This window comes from Nematolebias whitei, chromosome 15, assembly GCF_014905685.2.
Source record: "Nematolebias whitei isolate Nwh7 chromosome 15, NemWhi1, whole genome shotgun sequence".
Lineage (NCBI taxonomy): Eukaryota > Metazoa > Chordata > Actinopteri > Cyprinodontiformes > Rivulidae > Nematolebias > Nematolebias whitei.
In genome coordinates this window covers 8,875,362-8,897,297 of record NC_056512.1, presented here as the reverse complement: position 1 = coordinate 8,897,297, position 21,936 = coordinate 8,875,362, and the positions used below count along the sequence as shown (strand labels likewise).

Here is a 21,936-nt window from a genome sequence, read left to right as displayed (position 1 = left end):
ACTTTCTGTGCAAGCTTATCAGAACTGTCCGCTGAAACAACATCTTCAGAAACTGTGGCTGATCTGAAAAAACGCTCATGGACAAATCTCAACACTTTGATGTCAAATGCAAATGTAATCATGTTTTAATTGTGCTGCTGGTAGAGTTTTTTGATGTCTCAAATCGTGTCCTGATAGACAAGATGTGAAAGATCTTTTTTTGTAATACCACTATCTGCCCTCATGTTTCTACTCCTTTTCCTATCTAAGATTATTATCTGATAAGGATAAAAATGGCTGCACTTTCTACAGTTGCAGCTTCGTACACTCCGCCCATCTTTCGGACGACTGTACGTACATATTCGCGTTGTACCTCGTTGCAATTCCAATAAAGTTTATTCTGATTCTGATTCTTAAAAGTATACTTTGAAAAGTGTTAATATTTTCACTCTTTAATAATGTTAAATATTTGACACCCTTGGTGGTGTTTTATGACACTACTTAAAGTGCACTTTGAACTCAAAATAGTGTTATTCCCTTTCACTGTGTTAATTTTTTTCCACATACATTGTGCAATTTTATGAAACATTAAAGTGTATTTTTAACGTTAAAATTGTGTTATTTTTTTTCACTAATGTGTTAAAGTGCATTCTGTGTTTACTAGCCTAACATACAAGTCACCAAATCTGAAAATTCTTGTAGTCACCTGCAAGGCTACAGAAAGTTAACACACACAACACACTCTTTACAATTACATCATAAGTTAAAATGTGTTGACCAGAAACAGTGAGCAAGTTAAATAAAAAAATAAAATAAAAAACTTTTTTTCTTTTTATTTATATTTTTATTCTAAAAATAAACAACTTCCCCGCACCATTAGAATTAGCACAATAATAAGATCAGGCACAACTTAAACATTTATTAACTCCACCTGCAGTGAATCTAACTCAGTCACAGGTGTTAACATTTAACTCGCTTGACTGACACCACTCACAGAGCTTTTTGATCACCACAAGTGTTAAAACAACTCCAAAATCAACAACCATCAACTCAATATTATTAACACTGAAAAAACACTACATATTTTGCTGTTTCTTTTTACACTTTATATTTTTGCTATTGTTGGATGTAACTGTGACCCTGTGTACACAATTTCGTTCCACCTCATGTACCACATGTTATGTGACTGACAATAAAGAATCTTGACTTGATATTTCTTCTTGCCTAAGCTCTTTCTCTGAATAGCTTCTTGCACTTCACTATTCCACCACCAGATTTCCTTCTTTTCTTTGTCCAGATGACAAATTAAGTTTCTTTCTATCCGTCTCTCTAATTCTTGTACAGTAGTAGCCCAGTCATCTGGAAGCACTTTCGTACCACCCAGAGCCTTTAACAGCTACACATAACCATCTGATGCTGTCTGACCACGTTCTCCCTTGCCACAACTTTACAGTCTCCAATCTCCCTCGGGTTTCCTCTTCTACACAGACTGAAGTCTACTTGTGCACTCCTTCCTCCACTCTTATAGGTCACTCTATGTTCCTCCCTCTTTTGGAAATTGTAACAACTGACAGAATACCCAGAGATTAAGAAATGAACAGAACAGACTACAAGGCTCAATAAAGTTAAACAGTGTTTATTTACAAATGCTCAATATCATAACCATAATCTCTAACCAGGATAATCACTGTGAAAAATCACATAATATTGTTGCTGATCTGTTTCAATGTTGCTGCTGATCAGTTTCATGTTGATCTGTTCATGCATGCTCATCTGCTCACACAGACTCATGCTAATGTTCGTGCTACTGTTCAACGTAATGTTTTTATGCTATTAGTGCTTAGTGTATTTTTAGTTGATGTTTTTCTTAGTTCATATCTTAGATGTTATCATTGTTTTTCTTTTAAATTTTATTGTTGGATGTAACTGGGACCGGGAAGCATGGTGGCGCAACTGGTAGAGTTGCTGCCTCTCAGCACACAGGTCCCTGGTTCAAATCCCAGTCCGGGGGCCTTTCTGGGTGGAGTTTGCATGTTCTCTCCGTGCATGCGAGGGATTTCTCCGGGTACTCAGGTTTCCTCCCACAGACCAAAAACATGCATGTCATGCTGATTGGTAACACTAAATTGTCCATAGGTGTGAGTGAGAGAGTGAATGGTTGTTTGTCTCGTTTGTCTCTATGTGGCCCTGTGATGGACTTGTGACCCATCCAGGGTGTACCCTGCCCCATGCACAGTAATTGCTGGACAAGGGCACCGGCGACCCCCGTGACCCAAAATGGAAGAAGCGGGTAAAAGGTAATGGATGGATGTAACTGGGACCCTGTGTACATAATTTCGTTCCACCACATGTACCACATGTGGTGCGAACAACAATAAAGAATCTCTGACTCGCTGTCTCTGACTCGCTCTCTCTGACTCTCTGATCATCAAACATGTATGAGGAGGGGCTTGAACCCTGAGGAGCAAGGAGATGAGTTAATATGGTATTTGGAGGAGTGGTAGTGATAGTGCTTCTTTTTCTTACGGGAAGGCTTGAATTTAGGCGAGGAGACAGGTGATCCAGTGGTTCCAATGTAAGGAAGGAAGATGTTTGGGTAGATTTCCAGGTTGGAGGCAGGCAAGTGGTAGGAAGGTGAAGAGGCAGCTGAGGAGGCACAGAAGAGCTCAAGCTCTTACAGCGGGAATCCAGGAAACAGGTAGGTGGCAGAATAACGCTGGAAACCCGAAGGAATACAAGGTAAATTATCATTTGTCAAAATATACAAAAAGGGACAGAAACACAACTACCATTAGGCAGTTAATGCTCCAGCACTGACTGGATGTCTTCTGAAGACTTTTGTACTCACACAGCTCATCAAGGCGATGGTCCATAGGTGTGGCTAGTTTGTACTCTCCTGTCAGGAAGCTGACAGAGCAGAACTCCCACAGAAATGAGTGGTGACCACAGCCATTTCTATTCTCTTGGCAAAACCCACCACCATCTGTCCTTCCTGGTTTCTTTCCTTGACACCAAACCTACCCATCACTTCCTCATCCCCTCTTTTTACTTCACCAACATGTCCATTCAGGTCTGCTCTGATCACCACTCTCTCCTCCCTGGGAATACTCTCTACAACTTTATCAAGATCCTTCCAAAATTTATATTTCTCCTCTACCTCATATCTAACCTGTAGAGCATCACCACAGACATTTAGCATCAGACTTCTATGACTACCTTCAGACACATTACCCTATCTTTGCTAACTCCTCCTTCAGGACCACCCCTACTCTGACCGACCTTAAGACTGAATGGCAAGAAGTTCAGAGGTTCTGTTGTTTGTAGATTGTCAATGGCATCTCCATGCAAAGGACCCAGGGAAACAAGAGGAATCAGAACAGGGAGTCGACAGGTGATGGGTCAAGAAAAGTGAACAGAGGAACCAGAGCTACAAAGAGCACTAGGAGACACAAGGTTAGTACGTTAGGATTAAATCACGCAAGGGCCAGACAAAGTACCAGTAAAGAACAATGTTCTAGCAATTCCTTGTTGGACCAAGCAGCCCTAAGTACTGCAGGATCCTCATCAGCAGACAGGAGACATCTAAAGGTGATTGGCACTGCCCTGTTCCTAAGGAGCTGCAAGACGAGTTAGTGAAAAATGCCCATAATCACCACAGAATGTTGGCAACAAAATTCATGCTCAATCATCAGGTACCAAATCCAGTAATTCTCAGTCAGGTCATCTGGACAGTTTCTTTTTTATAGAGATGTTTTGCCCTCTATCCGGAGGGCTTCATCATTCAAAGGAGTTCCAGTAAACTGTTTCCCCACCAAGCAGTAAACTCCTTAAGTGGACCAAGCAGTTTGTTGGAGCTAAGACAGTTTCTGGGGGCCGTCCTGTCCCTTGTCGACTCCTCCCAGGCAGGCAGCCACAGCCAAAGTGGTTCAAGGCAACAAAGTTCCTGCTCAATCATCCAGGTACCAAATCCAATAATTCTCAGTCGGGTCATCTGGACAGTTTAAATTCAATTCAATTCAATTCAAAAATACTTTATTAATCCCAGAGGGAAATTATTTGTTGTTGTAACTCATTATCCTCATTTCATTAAGAGATGTTATAGATACTGATGGCTGTAGACAGGAAGGATCTCTTGTAAAGGTCCATCTCACAGTGGATCCTAAGAATCTGGCTGCAGATGCCATCTGATCCGTCCACCCAGACTCGGCTGGCATCTCGGTTCCTCTCGGGCTGTAGGACCGCCCAAATGCCGGGCAAAACTCCTCCCAGAGCGATGGCCACTCCTCCCAGCAGTCTGTCGAGCTCCTCGTCACTGCGGACAGCCAACTGTAGGTGCCGAGGGACGATCCTGTCCTTCCGCTGTCACGAGCCGTGTTTCATGCTAGTTCCAGGATCTCAGTGGTCAGGCACTCGAGCACAGCTGGCAGGTAGATGAGAATGCGTCCACAGAACATCCTTTTCAACTCACTTGAGATTTGGGGCTGTAGTTGAGATATTATTTGAGCTTTTGAGATGTTAATCAGCTGCTGTTGGTTGTAGAAAACAGCCTTGTTGCCATAGTTATGCATCATAACAAATGTCCAAAAATAAAAAAGTTTCAGTAAAAATCCTTCCATCTGCACAGCATCTGATACCAGAGGAAACAACCATCCAAAAAATGTGATTTACATCCAGAAAAAGAGGAATTAAAGTTTCCAAAAGCAAAATCTCAAAATGAATGTAACAGAGCTGCTCCAACATGCAGCCACCTTGAGCGGCGCAATTCTAGAACGCAATTCTAGTTTCTTTTTTATAGAGACGTTTCGCCCTCTATCCGAAGGGCGTCATCAGTCAGAGGAGTTCCAGAAACCATCTTAGCTCCAGCAAACTGCTTGGTCCACTTAAGGAGTTTACTGCTTGGTGAGAAAACAGTTTACTGGAACTCCTCTGACTGATGAAGCCCTCCGGATAGAGGGCGAAACGTCTGTAAAAAGGAAACTGTCCAGATGACCCGACTGAGAATTATTGGACCACAGAATGTTGTTTATAATGTTAAATTTTTATTTTGGCAAAATCCCATCTTATTTAAATGTTATATTCTGTTGCATGAAGTCTCACCAGTGCTGTCTGAGATGTTTGTTTCTTCTGCAGAGAACAAATATTCCATATAAACAGGAAGAAATCCTCATTGACGTATTGTCCTGTAACTAATAGGCAAGATGTTATTCTGCATCTAAATGAAGATAATAATTTGTACAATTCTGTGTCTGAACATGTTTACAGATGTTCACTGCTGCCTTCCTTACACCTCAGTTTCCAACAGTTTTGCCCTTTTCGCTCTGTGACAGGGGACAATAAAAAGGGAAAGTGATGAACTGGTGATTTGGTTGAGGTACCTAATCTCTCATTTATTTGAAGCAGATAAATATTCAGCGCTCACATCCAAGTTGGAACAAAAATGGAGGAACCGAAAAGATTTTAAAACTTGTTGGTTTCTTGGTCTGGGATGAAGATTGACCTTCCAGCAGGAAAATGAGCCTAAACACACAGTTGAAGCAACGCTCTACACTCCTGTTCGATTTACTTCACTGGTTTACACCAACTAGTTCCACCAATCTTGGTTGTTTGAATGTAAAATTCTTAATGAATTTTACATTTTTCAATTCAACAATTCAACCTTTATTTTCACAGGTTAGTCTCAATGAGCCACGAGGACTCATTTACAAGGGAGACCTCTAGTATACAAAGAACCGCAGATGAGGTACAGACAACAATAGACCATCTAAAAACATATAATAAATGAAAACTAAATAGAAAAAATGATTTAAAAAAACAACAACAATAAATAATACATATTTAAAACTTTGTTAAAACCAAATGGTTCTCAGATAGCAATGATTTAATACAAATTAAGTCTCTTAAATCATATGGAGAAAAATAGCTAAAATTTTATTAAAAATACCAGCTGATGTATTCCAGAAAGGATTAATTAATTAATTAATTAATTAATTAATTAATTAATTAATTGCCTCAAAAGTAATTAACTTAGTACGAAAAGCAACTGGGGACAGCCTTTACTCAATAAAGGTAATAGTACATTTTTGTGAAAGTGTGTAAAATGGATTTAGTTTGAAGTATTTTTTATTGTTTTTATATTGGTTTTTGCTTTTATATAGTAAAATCAACTTTATTTAAACCAGCAATAATGACCCCAAAACACTGAAACACAACAATTAAGAATTACGTCACATGTAAATCATATTTTTGTTGTTGCCCTGTGCGGAAAAGCTTAGTTTGTTTATCCGTTTTTATTTTTAGAATTTCAAAAACACACAGCCCCTTCCCTCCTGACAGCTAACTGGACTAAAACCTGATGTAACTTATTGCCACATGACGAGTCCTGCCCTCTGGGAGGAGCTGTCAGCGTCAGCACAGGCTGCAGCTTTAAAAAGCCTCAGCTTTCTAACTTTAACCACAACAGAAGCAGTCAGACAGCTGAAACCCGAGAGGAGCCGAAGTCTACCGGACACTGCCGAACTCCCTGAAAAGCCAGCACTAAGTCCCGGTAAGACAAACAGATATTTTAAAGTTCTTGTTGTTACACTGTGTTTGCATTGGAATTTTCATTTTATTAAAAATGCCTCTGGATTGTTTGAATTCAAACTTGCATTAGCTAGAGATTGATAATTGCCTATCACTGTTCACTCAAAATTGGTCAGGTAGTAAACAAGAGTACTTTGAAACATACTCTGAGTGCTACACATTGCACAACCTTTGCTTAAAACTTTTTCATGCCTTGTTGGTGTCAACCCTGTTTGTCTGTCAGCAAAATATATTAAGAAACACTTGACAGGTTTTAATAAACTCTCAGAAAGTAATCATTGAATCTACGTCAACTGATTAACTTTTGGAGTCATCACAAATCAAAATGGTTATTGCAGCTAATTGACATAAGCCAATACAAAAATGTCTAACTCAGTCAAACAGACATTGAGCCTGAAGCTGATGTGGTAGTAGCTGTGAATCATCCTCAACACACACTCCAAGAGTTGACGGTTCTTGCACTCTGTTATCTCAAAATTACGTAAGATCACAGATGACACTATATATAAAATTTAACCAAAACGACTACAACATCAATTCTCATCATAAGATGATCTAAGTTCAACCATTTGGCATAAAAAGTGGCGGGTGATTGCATCATAACAAAGAACATTAATGTAACTAGTTTTTAAATAGGGACAGTAAATTAAAACAGTGTTACATGTCATATTTGTCTTCTTCACAAGCTTTTTGACCAAAAGCAAATCACATACACAGTTCCTGGTTAGGTTTAATAAATAGCTTTTAAAAACAACTACAATTTGTAATAGTTCTGCTAAAAATTGAGATTTTACATGAAATGTTTTGCTCTTCAAGGGTCGCCACAGCGTTTTATCCTCCTCCAGCTCACTCTGTCCTCTGCATCCTCTGTCCTCACTCCAACTTCCTACATGTCCTCTCTAACTGCATGTATATATCTCCTCTTTGTCTTTTTCCTGGCAGCTGTATCTCTAGCATCCTTCTACCAATATACCCACTGTCCGTCCTCTGGACATGTCCATATCATCTGTCTGGCCTCTCTAACTTTATCTCCCAGTTGTTCAACCTGTGCTGTACCTCTGATGATCTCATTCCTAATCTTATCCATCCTTGTCACTCCTAAGGAGAACCTCAACATCTTAATTTTTGCCACTTCCAGTTCTTTCTCCTTTTTTTTGTCCTTGTCTCTGTCTCCAGACCACAAAATATAGCTTGTCTCACAATTGTCTTATAAACTTTTTCCTTTGACCTTTGCTGACACCCTTTTGTCTCAAATCACTCCTGCAATTTTTTTCCTTCCACTCCATCGTACCTGGACTCTCTTTTTCACCTTTTTACCACACTCCACAGTTTCTTGGACAGTGCACCCCAAGTCCTTGAAGTCCTGCACCTTTGGGACCTTTGCTTCTTGTAGCCTTACTGTTCCACCGGCCTCCCTCTCATTCACACGCTGTCACTGACTTTCATTCCTCTTCTTTCAAGTGCATACCTCCACCCATTCCCTGTTCTCACCACAGATCACAATGTCATCTGCAAACATCGCAGTTCACGGGGATTCCTGCCTGAGCTCATCTGTTAGTCAATCCATCACCAGAGCAAACAAGAAGGGGCTCAGAGTCTTTCCTTGATGCACTCCCACCTCCAACTTGAAGCTTTCTGTCACTCGAACAGCACATCTCACCACTGTCCTGCTGTCCTCATACATGTCCTGTACCAGTCTAACATACTTCTCTGCCACTCCAGATCTTATGCAATTCCACACCACCTCCCTTGGCACTCAGGCGGCTGTGGCTGAGTGGTTAGAGCAGTCGTCCTCCAATGCAAGAGTTGGGGGTTCAAATCCACCAGCAGTCACATGTTGAAGTGTCCCTGGGCAAGATACTGGACCCCTCGTTGCCTCTGATGGGTGTCCCATCTGTGTATGAATGTGATAAAGCACTGATTAGTCTCTTTAGAATGATTTGTTCAATTAACTTTGTAGAGTTCTAATAGATTGCTGTATGAATGGGTAAATGAGGACACAGATTGTAATGTAAAGCACTTTGATTATCTCGATAAGATAGAAAAGCACTATATAAGTACAGTCCATTTATCCAAATGCAACCCCTCCGCATCCAAAAGCATATGACAATATGCTTTTTCTAAATCTAAAAAGACACAATGAACTTCTTTCTGACCCTCTCTGTACTTCTCCATCAGCATCCTCAAAGCAAAGATGGCGTATGTGGTGTTCTTTCTTGGAATGAAACCATCATGCTGCTCACACATAGTCACCTCTTGTCTAGCTTCCACAACGCTCTCCCAGATCTTCATCGTGTGGCTCATCAACTTAATTTCTCTGTAGTTGCTTCAACTCTGTACATCACCCTTGTTCTTAAATTGGCCATCAGCACACTTCTTTTCCATTCTTCAGGCATTTTCTCACCCTCAAATATGCCATTGAATATTTGAGTCAAAACCCTCACTGCCATCTCTCAAAGACACTTCCAAACCTCCACTGGCGTCATCAGGTCCTACTGCCTTCTGCCTTAATTATTTTCAGAGTTTTTCAAGCTTCACTCTCACTTTTCTTTTCCACTTCCTTGTCCACTGTTTGACTTCTACTATTCTTTATCTTTCATTCTCTTCATTCATTAGCTCCTCAAAGTACACCTTCCATCTTCCCATCACACTCTCCTCACTTGTTAGAACATTACAATTTCTATGTTAACAAGCCGAACTTGCTGCACATCCTTTCCAGCCTGATCCCTCTGTTTCGCCAACGAGTACAAGTCCTTCTCACCCTCTTTAGTGTCCAGCCTCCCATAAAACTCATCATACACCTGCTTTGCCTTAGCTTCCTCCTTATTTGCTTTAAATTTCCTCTCCTTATATTCCTGTCTCCTCTCTTCAGTCTCTCATTGTCATATTTCATCTTGGCTAACTTTATTTGAATAGCTTCCTGCACTTCACTATTCCACCACCAGGTTTCCTTATCATCCATTCTCTGTCCAGATGACACACCAAGTACCTTCCTACCTGTCTCTCTAATTACTGTTGCTATAGTAGCTCAGTCATTTGGAAGCTTGTTTTTAACCACCCAGAGCCTTTAACAGCTCCTCTCTGAATTTCTCACAACATTCTTCCTTCTTCATTTTCCAGCATTTGGTCTTCTTCTCTGATTTTACTCTTTTTTTTTTTTTTTTTTTTGCTTCTTCATAACAACAGTCAGTTGACACACAACCATCTGATGCTGTCTGGCCATGCTCTCCCCTGCCACAACCTTACAGTCTCCAATCTCTCAGGTTTCCTCTTCTACACAGAATGTAGTCGAACTGAATACTCCTACCTCCCCTCTTATAGGTCACTCTATGTTCTTAATAGGTGTTGACTACAGCCATTTCCATTCTCTGGGCAGAATCCACCACCATCAATCCTTCCTGGTTGCTTTCCTTGACACTAAACCTACCCATCACTTATTAACCTTTTATTTAACTAGGTAAATCCCCTTGAAATCACAGATATACTTTGTAAGGGAGGCCTGGTTCTGAAGATAGCCTAACATGCATATTTTTGGTCTGTGGAAGGAAACAGGAGTACTTAGAGAAAACCCACGCAAGCACGAGAAGAACATGCAAACTCCACACAGAAAGACCGCAGGTCCAACTGGGGATTGAACCCAGGACCTTCTTGCTGTGGGGCAGCAGTGCTAACCACCAAGCTGTCGTCATCCCCTCTGTTTTCTTCAACATGTCCATTCAGGTCTGCTCCAATCACTACTCTCTCCTCTCTGAGAACACTCTGTATCACTTCATCCAGACCCTTCAAAAATTTCTCTTTATCCTCTGTCACAAACACATCACCCTATCTGACACTGTTTTCACCTCTACTACATTATTTGCCAACTTCTCCTTCAGTACCACCCCTACTCATTTCTCTTTCCATCCACACTATGGTAAAACAGTTTAAACCCTGCTACAATGCTGCCAGGCTTGCTGCCCTTCCATTTGGTCTCTTGGACTCATAAAACATCTACCTTCCTTCTCTGCATCATGTCAGCCAGCTCGCTACCTTTGCCTGTCATTGTCCCCACATTTAGAGTTGCAACCCTCAGTCCTACATTCTTGACTTTTTTCTTCTCCCTCTGTCTCCTGACACAATTCCCTCCTCGTGGTCTTCAACTATTAGTAGCACAATTTCTGTCGGTTTGCCAACAGCACTAGTGACTTTGTTGTTAACCTGGGCCTCAACTGATTCAGTATGCTGTTGCTTTGAACTCTCATAAAGAGACTGAAGGGAGGAGACAGAACTCTCATAGACCATCTTATCACAAGCAGAACTGGTTTGTTCCACTTTGGCATAAGCTGTTGGGGGAAGAATCAGTTTTGTTGTGTGTTTCCTTGACTGATGAAGCCTTCCGGATCGAAGGCGAAACGTTTCAGCACAAAAAAAGATAATGTCCAGATGACCTGACTGAAAAATGTTGAACTCTCATATTCGTTTTGGCAAAAGTGTTTTACATTGGATACCCTTCCTGACACTACCTTCACCATTTTATCTGGGCTTTGGACCGTACAAGAGACACACTGACTTGTGCTCCCTAGTGGCTGGGTTTGTTTTAAGCATGATAACTCAAAAATTAAATGAGATACTGACTTCCATTTTGGTTAGTTGCTACATCTAGGTGTAAAAAAGGTTCCCTTTGAAAATTGAGTTGCCTTGTCAAAATCAAAATTGCTGCTGCCATATATGCATTTTGGGTTCCCTCTTTAAATCCAAGTTGGCCACCACAATACATGTATGTAATCTGACCACCTCTATCATTTGAGGAAACTATGCTTTCTAATTTTTATACTGCTTAATATTTAGTTTCCTCAAATGATTAGGGTGACTGAAGATTAATCTGTGGTGGCCAAGGCTACCATTGGCCACCCTCTGGATTTGCTATTGCACCTGATCGTGGATATGCGCCCTCCTTCAATAGTTCAACTGATGAAACGGCCACAAACGATAGTGTTGTGTAAAAATCTAGAAAATTTAATGTAAGCTGATGTAGTGTTGTCACATAGGTATGGTTTTTTGTTGTTGTGTGTTTGTTTTTTTTTAAAGATAGAAAATATTTCTAATATGAACATTTATTTGGCTAGCCATTAGCCTATCCTGGATGAAAACTTTTGCCCTTTTCTCCATCCTGATGATCCAAGATGGCGCCATGTACGGTCGCCCTGGCATTCTGGTGCACTCTGTTTTTGTGCTTTAATCATGTGTCTGCATGCTCCTACACTCGCGAGGAGCTACTAAACATCAGAATTACAACCCATGAGGACATTACTCCAGTTTTTTAGTGCCTGCTGCAGAACTTGTGCACTTTTTGGCCAAAAGAGTGAGACTTCGCAGGAGGGGCAGAAGAGCTGGAGTGCTCGTGCGTCTCCGGAGGCGCGGTACACGCACGCCTTTACCTGGGATATTTCTCTCCAACATCCGTTCCCTCTACAATAAAATGGACGAGATAGCGCTGCTGATGAGAAGGAACAGCGATTTTTTCCTCCTCCTGTGTGCTGTGCTTCACGGAGACATGGCTCAAGGAGCAGACCCCGGACTCCGCGCTCCATCTGGAGGGTTTCCAGCTCCTCCGCGCTGACAAGACAGCGGGAACTTTCCGGAGGAAAGAAGAAAGGCGGAGGAGTCTGTTTCTTTATCAACAACGCCTGGTGCTCCGACGTGACAGTGATCTCCCAGCACTGCTCTCCTTCTCTGGAATATCTCTTCATAAACTGCAAACCGTTCTACTCTCCACGTGAGTTCACTTCATTCATTCTGGCCGCTGTTTACATCCCACCGTGCGCGGACGTGCACGAGGCTGAGCGCGCGCTCGCGGACCAGATTACGAGCGTAGAGCGAACTTTTCCGGACTCCCTTGTTATCATCCTTGGAGATTTTAACAAAGCAAACCTCAGGCATGAACTACCTAAATATAAACAGTTTATTAAATGCCCGACAAGAGAAGGAAACACGCTGGATCACTGTTACACCACAGTGAGCGGTGCTTATCGTGCTGTGCCTCGTGCTGCCCTGGGTCTCTCAGATCATGAGATGATTCGCCTCATACCTGCATACAGACAGAGACTGAAGCTCTCAAAACCTGTGGTGAGGACATCCAAAAAGTGGACCAGTGAAGCTGTGGAGGAGCTACACACGTGTTTGGACACCACAGACTGGGACCTGTTCAGGGCTTCTACAGACAGTCTAGACGAATACACAAACACTGTGACGTCATATATACATTTCTGTGAGGTCAGCATCATCCCATCACGCTCCAGAGTCATTTTCAATAATGATAAACCCTGGTTCACATCCAAACTAAGACAGCTTCGTCAGCAGAAGGAGGCTGCTTTCAGAGAGGGGGACAGAGACAACTACAGACGTGCGAAGTATGGATTTAGCAGGGAGGTGTCGAAGGCTAAATCCAGGTACAACACACGGCTGCAACAACAGTTCTCTGCAAACAACTCTGCCTCTGTCTGGAGGGGGCTGAAAGAGATAACTAATTACAAGCCCAGAGCACCTCATTCTACAGACAATCTCAAACTGGCAAACGATCTGAATGACTTCTATTCATGCTTTGAAGTCATGGACTCACATTCCTCCATCCTCCACACCGACCCCAGCTCAACTGGTTTAACCACTTGGGACTGCCCCCGACAACCCCCTGCTATCTCTGTACAAGAGGATGAAGTAAGGAGGCTTTTTAAAAGGCTGAATACACATAAGGCTGCAGGCCCAGACCTTGTGTCACCCTCCACGCTGAGACATTGTGCTGGAGAGTTGGCTCCGGTCTTCACAGGGATCTTCAACTCTTCTCTGGAGTCATGCCACGTCCCAGCCTGTTTCAAGTCCTCCATCATCGTCCCTGTCCCCAAGAAGCCACGTGTCACAGGACCAAATGACTACAGACCTGTAGCTCTCACGTCTGTAGTCATGAAAACCTTTGAATGCTTGGTTTCGTCTCACCTCAAGTCCATCACCAACCCCCTCCTGGACCCCCTGCAGTTTGCCTACAGGGCCAACAGGTCTGTAGATGACACAATAAACCTGGCTCTTCACTTCATCCTGCAGCACCTGGACTCCCCAGGAACCTACGCCAGGGTCCTGTTCGTGGACTTCAGCTCCGCATTTAACACCATCCTCCCTGCTCTGCTCCAAGACAAGCTCTCCCTGCTCCATGTACCTGACTCCACCTGCAGGTGGATCACAGACTTCCTGACAGTGCGTGCGGCTGGGGAGAGCTGTCTCGGACACTCGGACTATAAGCACAGGATCTCCACAGGGCTGTGTGCTTTCCCCCCTGCTTTTCTCCCTGTACACCAACTGCTGCACCTCCAGCCATGACTCTGTGAAACTTATTAAGTTTGCAGATGACACCACCCTCATCGGGCTCATCTCGGACGGTGATGAGTCTGCATACAGGAGGGAGGTAGACCGGCTGGTGACCTGGTGCAGCAGCAACAACCTGGAACTCAATGCCCAGAAGACAGTGGAGATGATTGTGGATTTCAGGAAAGCCACAGCCCCTCTGCCCCCCCCTCACCTGTAATGATACCCCCATCACCACTGCAAATTCTTATCGGTTCCTCGGCACCACCATCACCCAGGACCTCAAGTGGGAGCTGACCATCAGCTCCCTCATCAAGAAGGCCCAGCAGAGACTGTACTTCCTGCGACAGCTGAAGAAGGCCAAGCTGCCGGCCAAGCTGATGGTGCAGTTCTACACAGCCATCATCGAGTCCATCCTCAGCTCCTCCATCACGGTGTGGTACGCCGGGGCCACTGCCAGGGACAGACTCAGACTGCAGCGCGTTGTGCGCTCAGCTGAGAAGGTGATCGGCTGCAGCCTTCCATCCCTCCACGACCTGTACGTCTCCAGGACTGTGAGGCGAGCAGGTCGGATCACAGCTGACCCTGCTCACCCTGCACACGGACTGTTTGAACCACTCCCCTCAGGCTGGAGGCTTCGGTCCATTCGGACCAGAACCTCCCGCCATAAGGACAGTTTCTTCCCCTCTGCTGTTGGACTCCTGAACACTCATAATGCTACCTCATAATTTCTGCTTTGGTCACATTACATCTGTATTATAATTGAATACTCCATCTGTACTGTTTTCTAAGCTTTTTTATTGTTTTCTATTGTATGGGTGTACATATGGTTATGTTATGTTTTTAATTTTACTTTATTTGTGGGTGTACACAGGTCTTATGTCTTATGTAATGTTCTCATTTTTACTTTATTTTACTTTATTACTATTTGCACCTTATGTCGAAGCAAATTCCTAGTTTGCGAACCTCGTTCATTGACATGGCAATAATAAACTGATTCTGATTTCTGGGTGGAGTTTGCACGTTCTCTCTGTGCATGCGTGGGTTTTCTCCGGGTACTCCGGTTTCCTCCCACAGACCAAAACCATGCATGTTAGGCTGATTGGCCACTCTAAAATTGTCTCTAGGTGTGAGTGAGAGAGAGTGAATGCTTGTTTGTCTCCATGTGGCCCTGTGATGGACTTACAACCTGTCCAGGGTGTCCCCCGCTCCTCGCACAATGATTGTTGGACATGGGCACCGACAACCCAGTGACCCAAAAATGGAAGAAGCGGGTAAAAGATAATGGGTGGATGGATGGATTCATGAGATTTTTGCCAGTGGTACATACAAATAAGCACATGCATGCATACACGTACAGGCAAAAATATTATTGCTTTTGTTTTCTTGGCGCAATAAAAACGACAGGTTATATCTATTCATATACACCAACTGGTTACCTTAAAGGTAGTACCATGGAGCAGTTGTTAGATTTTTTGTCTTACAAGAGGGATGTTACAGGCTCATCTCCCACCTTTAGCATAGCTTTCTGTGTTGAGTTTGCATGTTCTCCTCATGCACAAGTTTTTTTTTCTTTTCCCCAGATACTTTGATTTCTTCCCACTGACCAAAAACATGCATGCTAGGCATGTTTTACCATAAACTCTGGTAAAACTGTAGATGCATTCCTGCATTATGTTTTCGGGACTCTCAGCTAACCACCACAATAAATTTTAGCTTGTCTGTCAAATTCTTTTTGTCATTTTTGTGTGTGTTTTTTTAAGTTAGTTGTGGCAGATAACTTGTTCTGAATTAGCTCCAAAAATCAATAAGTTTTAGATGGAGGTACATCCAATTACTAATTTCAAAGAGTGTTATTAAAATCTGTCCAGTGGTCCATCCATACATCCATCTATCCATTATCTTCCTCTTGTTCTCGAGTTGGGTCTCATGGCAGCAGCTTGAGCAGGGCGGCCCATACACCTCTTTCCACAGCCACCTCTTCCAGCTCTTCTGGGAGGACCCCACAGCTTTCCCTGGCTAGCTGAGAGACTAAGTCTCCGCACCGTGTCCTTGGTCTTCCCTGGGATGTAATGTGTAATGGGTGTAATCCACCCTTTTCTTGTTCAGGATCATGCCATCAGATTTGGATGTATTGATCCTCCTTCTAGTCGCTTCATACTCAACTGCAAACTGCTCCAGTGAGATCTGGAGATCATGGTACAATGATGCCAACAGGACCACACTATCCACAAATAAATGACCAAATCCTGAGGCCACTGAATCAGACTCCCTCTTTCCCCTGGCTGCATAGAGAAATTCTTTCCATAAAAGTTATGAACAAAGTCTGTGACAGAAAGTCAGCTCTGACTGAGTGTAACTCCCACTTCAAATGGGTCTGACTGACTTACTGCCAGCAACAGGAATCAAACTCTGACCCTGTTTTTATAGAGACTGAATGACCTGTAGCAGTGGATCTCCAAACCCATACTTAAGAAGCACCCCTACTGTGTACCTCGATGAAAACGGTGGCGTGCCTTCTCCAAGTCCACAGTGGATGAACACCCATACCCCTTTGAGGACCCCAGTGAGGATAAAGAGTTTGTAGTGTTCTACGTCCAGGACAGAAATCACATTGCTTCGCCTGAGTCTAAGATTTGACCATCAATCACTCTCTTCACTAGCACCCCTGAATAAACCTTACCAGTGAGGCTTAGAAGGGTGATGCCTTTATAACTGAAACATACCCTCTAGTTCCCCATTTTTAAAGAGGGTTCCAGGTCACACTGGACCTCCGGGTCACACTGTTGCTACCTACCAACATAGGCATTATTCCCCCAGCAGAATAAAGGAGTCTCAGATGGAGCACCTTCCAGCACCTCCACTAAAAACTCCAAGAAGGCTGAGTACTCTAAACTGCTGCTCTGCACTTAGGCCCCAACTACAGACAAAACCCATGCCCCCACCCGAAGGCATAGGGAAGCTACCCTCTCATCTACTGGGGAAAAATCTTAATGTACAGGCACCAAGCCAGGGGGCTATAACTAGACTCAGACCACCCTAGTGCCTCTCACCTTGAGCAAATCCAGAGTGGATTAAGATCCAGCCCCTCTCAAGGAGGTTGGTTTCAGAGCTCATGTCTTGCATTGAGCTGACCTGGACAAGTCAGTACCTCCCAACCTTGTGCATATGCTTTGGCTTCTTTCCCACCAGAGAGTTTTACATTTTGTGCCACAAGAGCCAGCTTTAGTAAGCCAGGGTCAGAGCACCAAGGCCCCTGCCTTCAGCTACAATCCATGGCACTGTGTACCCAACATGTATGGCCCCTTCTGCTGGTGGTGGTCCCAGTGGAAGGCAAACCCATGTAAATCATTCAGACTGAGCCTGATCGAGCTAGATGGTATAGAAGCCCAGTCACCAGGAACTTGCCTGGCTCCATGCAGGGTGAGGCTCCTGTAACCCATGTCCAGGTGAGGGACACTGAGCTCTTTCTTCTCTGTCCATGCAAGTATTCAAAGTCACTTTTTTTCTCATCTGTCACATAGGACCAATCTGTCTTGGAAGACCTTACCAGGAATGATTACCCCTGACAGCATAGCTCCTAGGATCATTCAGACATACAAACTCCTCCACCACGATAAGGAAGCAATTCACCAAAGAGCTGTCTAATGTTTCAAGAAGTGTATCAGCAACATGAAAAGCAATTCAACAAACATACACAGACATGAGAAAAAGCATTACCACTATTTCACCTTTGGCAGCAGGTAATAAAGGCATCGAAAACCACAGGCCCTTTTAAACTTTCCATACTTTAATGCGCAGTTGTGAGTCCAGTCCAAACATTTTTCTTTTTAGTCCGATACAGTTTACAACTTTAGATCCTAGAGTTCATTGTGTTCTTTAAAATAAAAGTAAGAAACAAAGCTGATAAGCAAAATAGTGTTAGAAAACCACAGTAAATGACTGACTTTGTTGATTAAAAGGTGTATTTCTTTCAGTGGGGCCTGTTGACTGAACAAGGTTTCAGCCTAACTCTGTGAGCTGATTCATTTTCCCTGGTGACTCATCTGTTTCTGACTCATTACCTCACGTGATTTTAGCTCAGTTTTGGTAACAGTCAAAACCAACTTTCACCCAAATCCACATTACATAAAATAGTGACACGTAATAATAGATTTAATTATACAGTGAACCCTCGCTATAACGCGGTTCACCTTTGTAGTGAACTAAGCCTCAGGTCAAAATCTGGCCCTGAGGGCCTTCCTGGGACAAGAACTGTTATTTCATTGATTTGAGTCCAGAAACACAAAATTAAGTTCATCCAGAGACTTTCTAAGTGTCCTGCACTGATCAATTGAAAGAACACTCTCTTTTTTATTATCATTACTATTTTACAATATCTTGATAATCAAAAGTGTGTTTAGTTCAAATCATTTTTAACTGTTGAAGTGAACTACTTATTTTAAATCAACTGTGAAACAGTATTAATGATTTTTAATCCTCATTCAAAGTAGAAATCTAGTCAATGTCTGTTACAGAGTAATTATTCATTTTCTTGATCTTCTGTCTGAAATGAGCAGGTTGTGATGTCGGTCAAAAGTCGGAGACAAACGCAAACAAGTTTGTTGGAACGAACTGTCATGTTTTTAAATCCTCTCAGACGTAAATAGAGAAGCTGGCACCTGTTTCCTCCCATCTCGCCTAAACATTTCTCTGTCTGTTTCAAAAACATTTTTCTGTCTGTTCCAAAACATCGAACTGTTTTTCTGACTTCTAGTGACCTCTTACGTCACTAAAACCACACCCCTGATTGGCTCTTTCAGCCAATCAGGACTTCCCAAATGAACCGGAAACAGAACTCTTTAAATGTCGACACTTACTAGTTCCAAAGAGAGCAGTTCAGTTCGGAGAGCAGAACCGAACAGAAAAGTTGCTGGAGAGAACAGGAAGTTCCAGACATGATCCGAAGTTCTTCCGAGTCTCGTGGGGATTATGGAATCTTCCACATCTGAGTGGAACCTCTGACGGGCTCACAGCTCATGCGAGCCCACCCGAGAGGTGAGCGTGGTGTTGAACGAATTACCGTCACTACTCCGGACGGTTCTCTGCTATCCTTACGGAGACGCTGAAAGGTGGCTTGAAGTGGAACTTTACGCCGGAACTGACATATCTTCAGAAAGGTAAAAAGTCGATCTTCAACTGCGAAGTGTACCGTGGGTTGAGCTGGGTTCGAGAGGAGGGTGCCGTTCTTCGTCAACACATTTTCCCTCACACATCTTTTCTCTCCATTTAAACTCCCTCATTTCCCATCTTTAAAACTCTTCTATCTTGCCAGTAAATCATCCAGATATTTTCATAAATGTCTGTTGTATTAATTAAGCTGTGTTATCGCGTACAATCAGAATAATCACGTGTACAATGTTTGATGTTAAACTTTGATTCTGTTAATAAATGACCGCATTCATTTTGATGGGTCAAAGAAAATTAACGTCTCACGTCACTGATTAAACCATCTCCCACACAGTATCTCTGTCACATATCTGTCAAGTAGCTTGAAAAAGAGAGAACCCGTTTAAATTAAGTATAATATCAGGTACTTGAACTAGTCCAGATATTATAACGTGTAGTGGAGCTCCGAAGCTAAACGACCTATCTCACTACACCTTTCACAGTCTCGCTGCTTCACAGATTTGCATCGTGCATTGTGTTCTGCATTCTGATTGGCTAAACAGTCTCTCCAGTACAGTAGTTATTTGTAACAAAAAAAATGTTTATACAGTACTTTTATTTGTTAAACAAATGCTTGGGCCTGTAAAAAGGTTTTGTTCTTTGGTTTGAATGTTTTATGGAGTATTTCATTGTGTAATAATTGTAAAAAAAAAATAAAGGTTACTACTTCACGGATTTCGCCTATCATGGGTTCTTTTTGGAACTCAACCCCAGTGAAAAACGAGGGTTCACTGTGTATGTTTGTATGTATGTATATATGTATATATGTATATATATATTTATTAATTACCATCTTTGTGGCCCTGAACTGAACAACAACGGAAACATTTGAAACGCTAAGTTCATCACCTGCATGGCAATTTAACCATATAAAAAAGACATTCTCATAAATAATACTGAAATCTCTGAGACTTTCAGATGAACATAGTTGGCTTTTGTTTACAGCTTTTAACAATCTTGCTCCTCCGTGTATTTACTCACTTCTGCATGTTTACGATCCCCCCCAACTCACCGTTCCACCTGCTGGCCTGACCATCATGGGTTCATTCAACCTTTATTTATACAGGTTTGTCGCATTGAGTCACCAGGACTCATTTTCAAGAGAGACCTGTTTAAGTCAAACCGGTTCAAGAGCTTTCAGCCACTTGGCCCCTATCTTTGGAATATCTACCCCAAAACTTGAAAAATTCTGTTTCTGTTACCACCTTCAAATTTCAGCTTAAACTTCATTACTTTAGAAAAGCATATTTATCGTAACCATAAATCTTTGTGATTACCATAAATCTCCCATGAACAGTTTGCCATTTATTGTTGTTTAATTTTTCTTTGAAATATTTTATTCTGTTAATTGATTTTATTATTTTTATTGTATTTACTGTTTTTTGATTTTTATTTTTTATCTCTGTGAGGTGACCTTGAGAGTTGTAAAAGACTTTAAATAGTTTGTTTCAGGCTTTAAAAGGAGTAAGGCGAATGTGGACAAATTTGTTGTTGTTGTGTGTAGGTGTATTTGAGTGTTCGTCTCTAAACAAAATATTTCACTTATCACTGGATGGATTTTAATGAAACTCAGAAAGTAACCATTCCACAGCTGATAGACTTTGAAGTCAGCCTAATTCAAAATGACCACCTGAGCAAAAACAAAAATGATTCATTGTCAGGGCAGCACGGTGGCGCAACTGGTAGAGCTGTTGCCTCTCAGCGAGCAGGTCCTTGGTTCAAACCCCAGTCCAGGGGCCTTTCTGGGTGGAGTTTGCATGTTCTCTCCGTGCAAGCGTGGGTTTTCTCCGGGTACTCCGGTTTCCTCCCACAGACCAAAAACATGCATGTTAGGCTGATTGGTAACTCTAAATTGTCCCTAGGTGTGAGTGAGAGAGTGAATGTTTGTTTGTCTCGTTTGTCTCTATGTGGCCCTGTGATGGACTTGCGACCCGTCCAGGGTGTACCCCGCCCCTTGCACAGTGATTGCTGGACATGGGCACCAGCGACCCCCGTGACCCAAAATTAAATAAACGGGTAAAGATAATGGATGGATGGATTCATTGTCATTTTAGAGATACTGAGATGAGATTTGTGCGATAATGGTTGGGTGTCGTCAACATATGCTTTGATTACACAAGATAGTTGTTTCAAACCTTCACATGCAACGCTGTTATCCCCTCAAGAAATTCCTCGCAAAAGAAAGTCCCAAATTACTACTAGATTTTGTAAAAACAAAAGATGTCTGTTGGGAGTTGCAATCCATGTTATTGTTAGAGATTAATCCTTCTTTACTCTGTACTTTGATAAAATCTTTGTTTCATATAAAATGATTGGTGGTCATCGAATCAGTTGATGTACATTTGTCTACACTCTAGTTCTCAAAGGCCAAAAGTAACAGCTGATAAAACAAATTTTTTTTAATCAGCCAACCTTTGTACTTTTACTGAATTCTCTGACTTAAATACGTCAGTATGTTCTGTTTATGAGACTAGTAAGTGAACTTGCAGCACCTCTTCATCCTCAGCTTTCTCTGGGTTGCTCAGTCCAGCCTGATTTTCCACAGGTGGCTCACTTCCATTTGCTTCTGTGACATCACTCTCTAGCAAGGAGGGCTGGTCTGGAAACCCCCCCGGTGGAGGATCTGACTCCTGCTGCACCACCCATGTTTCCAATTCTACTCGAGGAGCCTGTTGGAGAAAAAAAAAAAGTCTAACATGAATCAAACGGGTTTTTTTTCCAGTACCAAAATACTCACAATCCCTTCTACACACACACACACACACACACACACACACACACACACACACACACACACACACACACACACACACACACACACACACAGGTTTGTTT

General features: G+C 42.4%; 1 protein-coding gene across 1 annotated transcript in view; it reads left to right on the top strand.

The window, feature by feature from the left end:
* Nucleotides 1-17,187: 17,187 nt before the first annotated feature.
* LOC119421953 (endoplasmic reticulum membrane sensor NFE2L1) overlaps nt 17,188-21,936 on the top strand; it is a 21,597-nt gene continuing 16,848 nt past the window's right edge. Inside the window, exon 1 of the mRNA XM_037689312.1 lies at nt 17,188-17,316. Within this exon, the coding sequence (XP_037545240.1) occupies nt 17,188-17,316 (129 nt within the window). The remainder of the gene's footprint in view (nt 17,317-21,936) is intronic.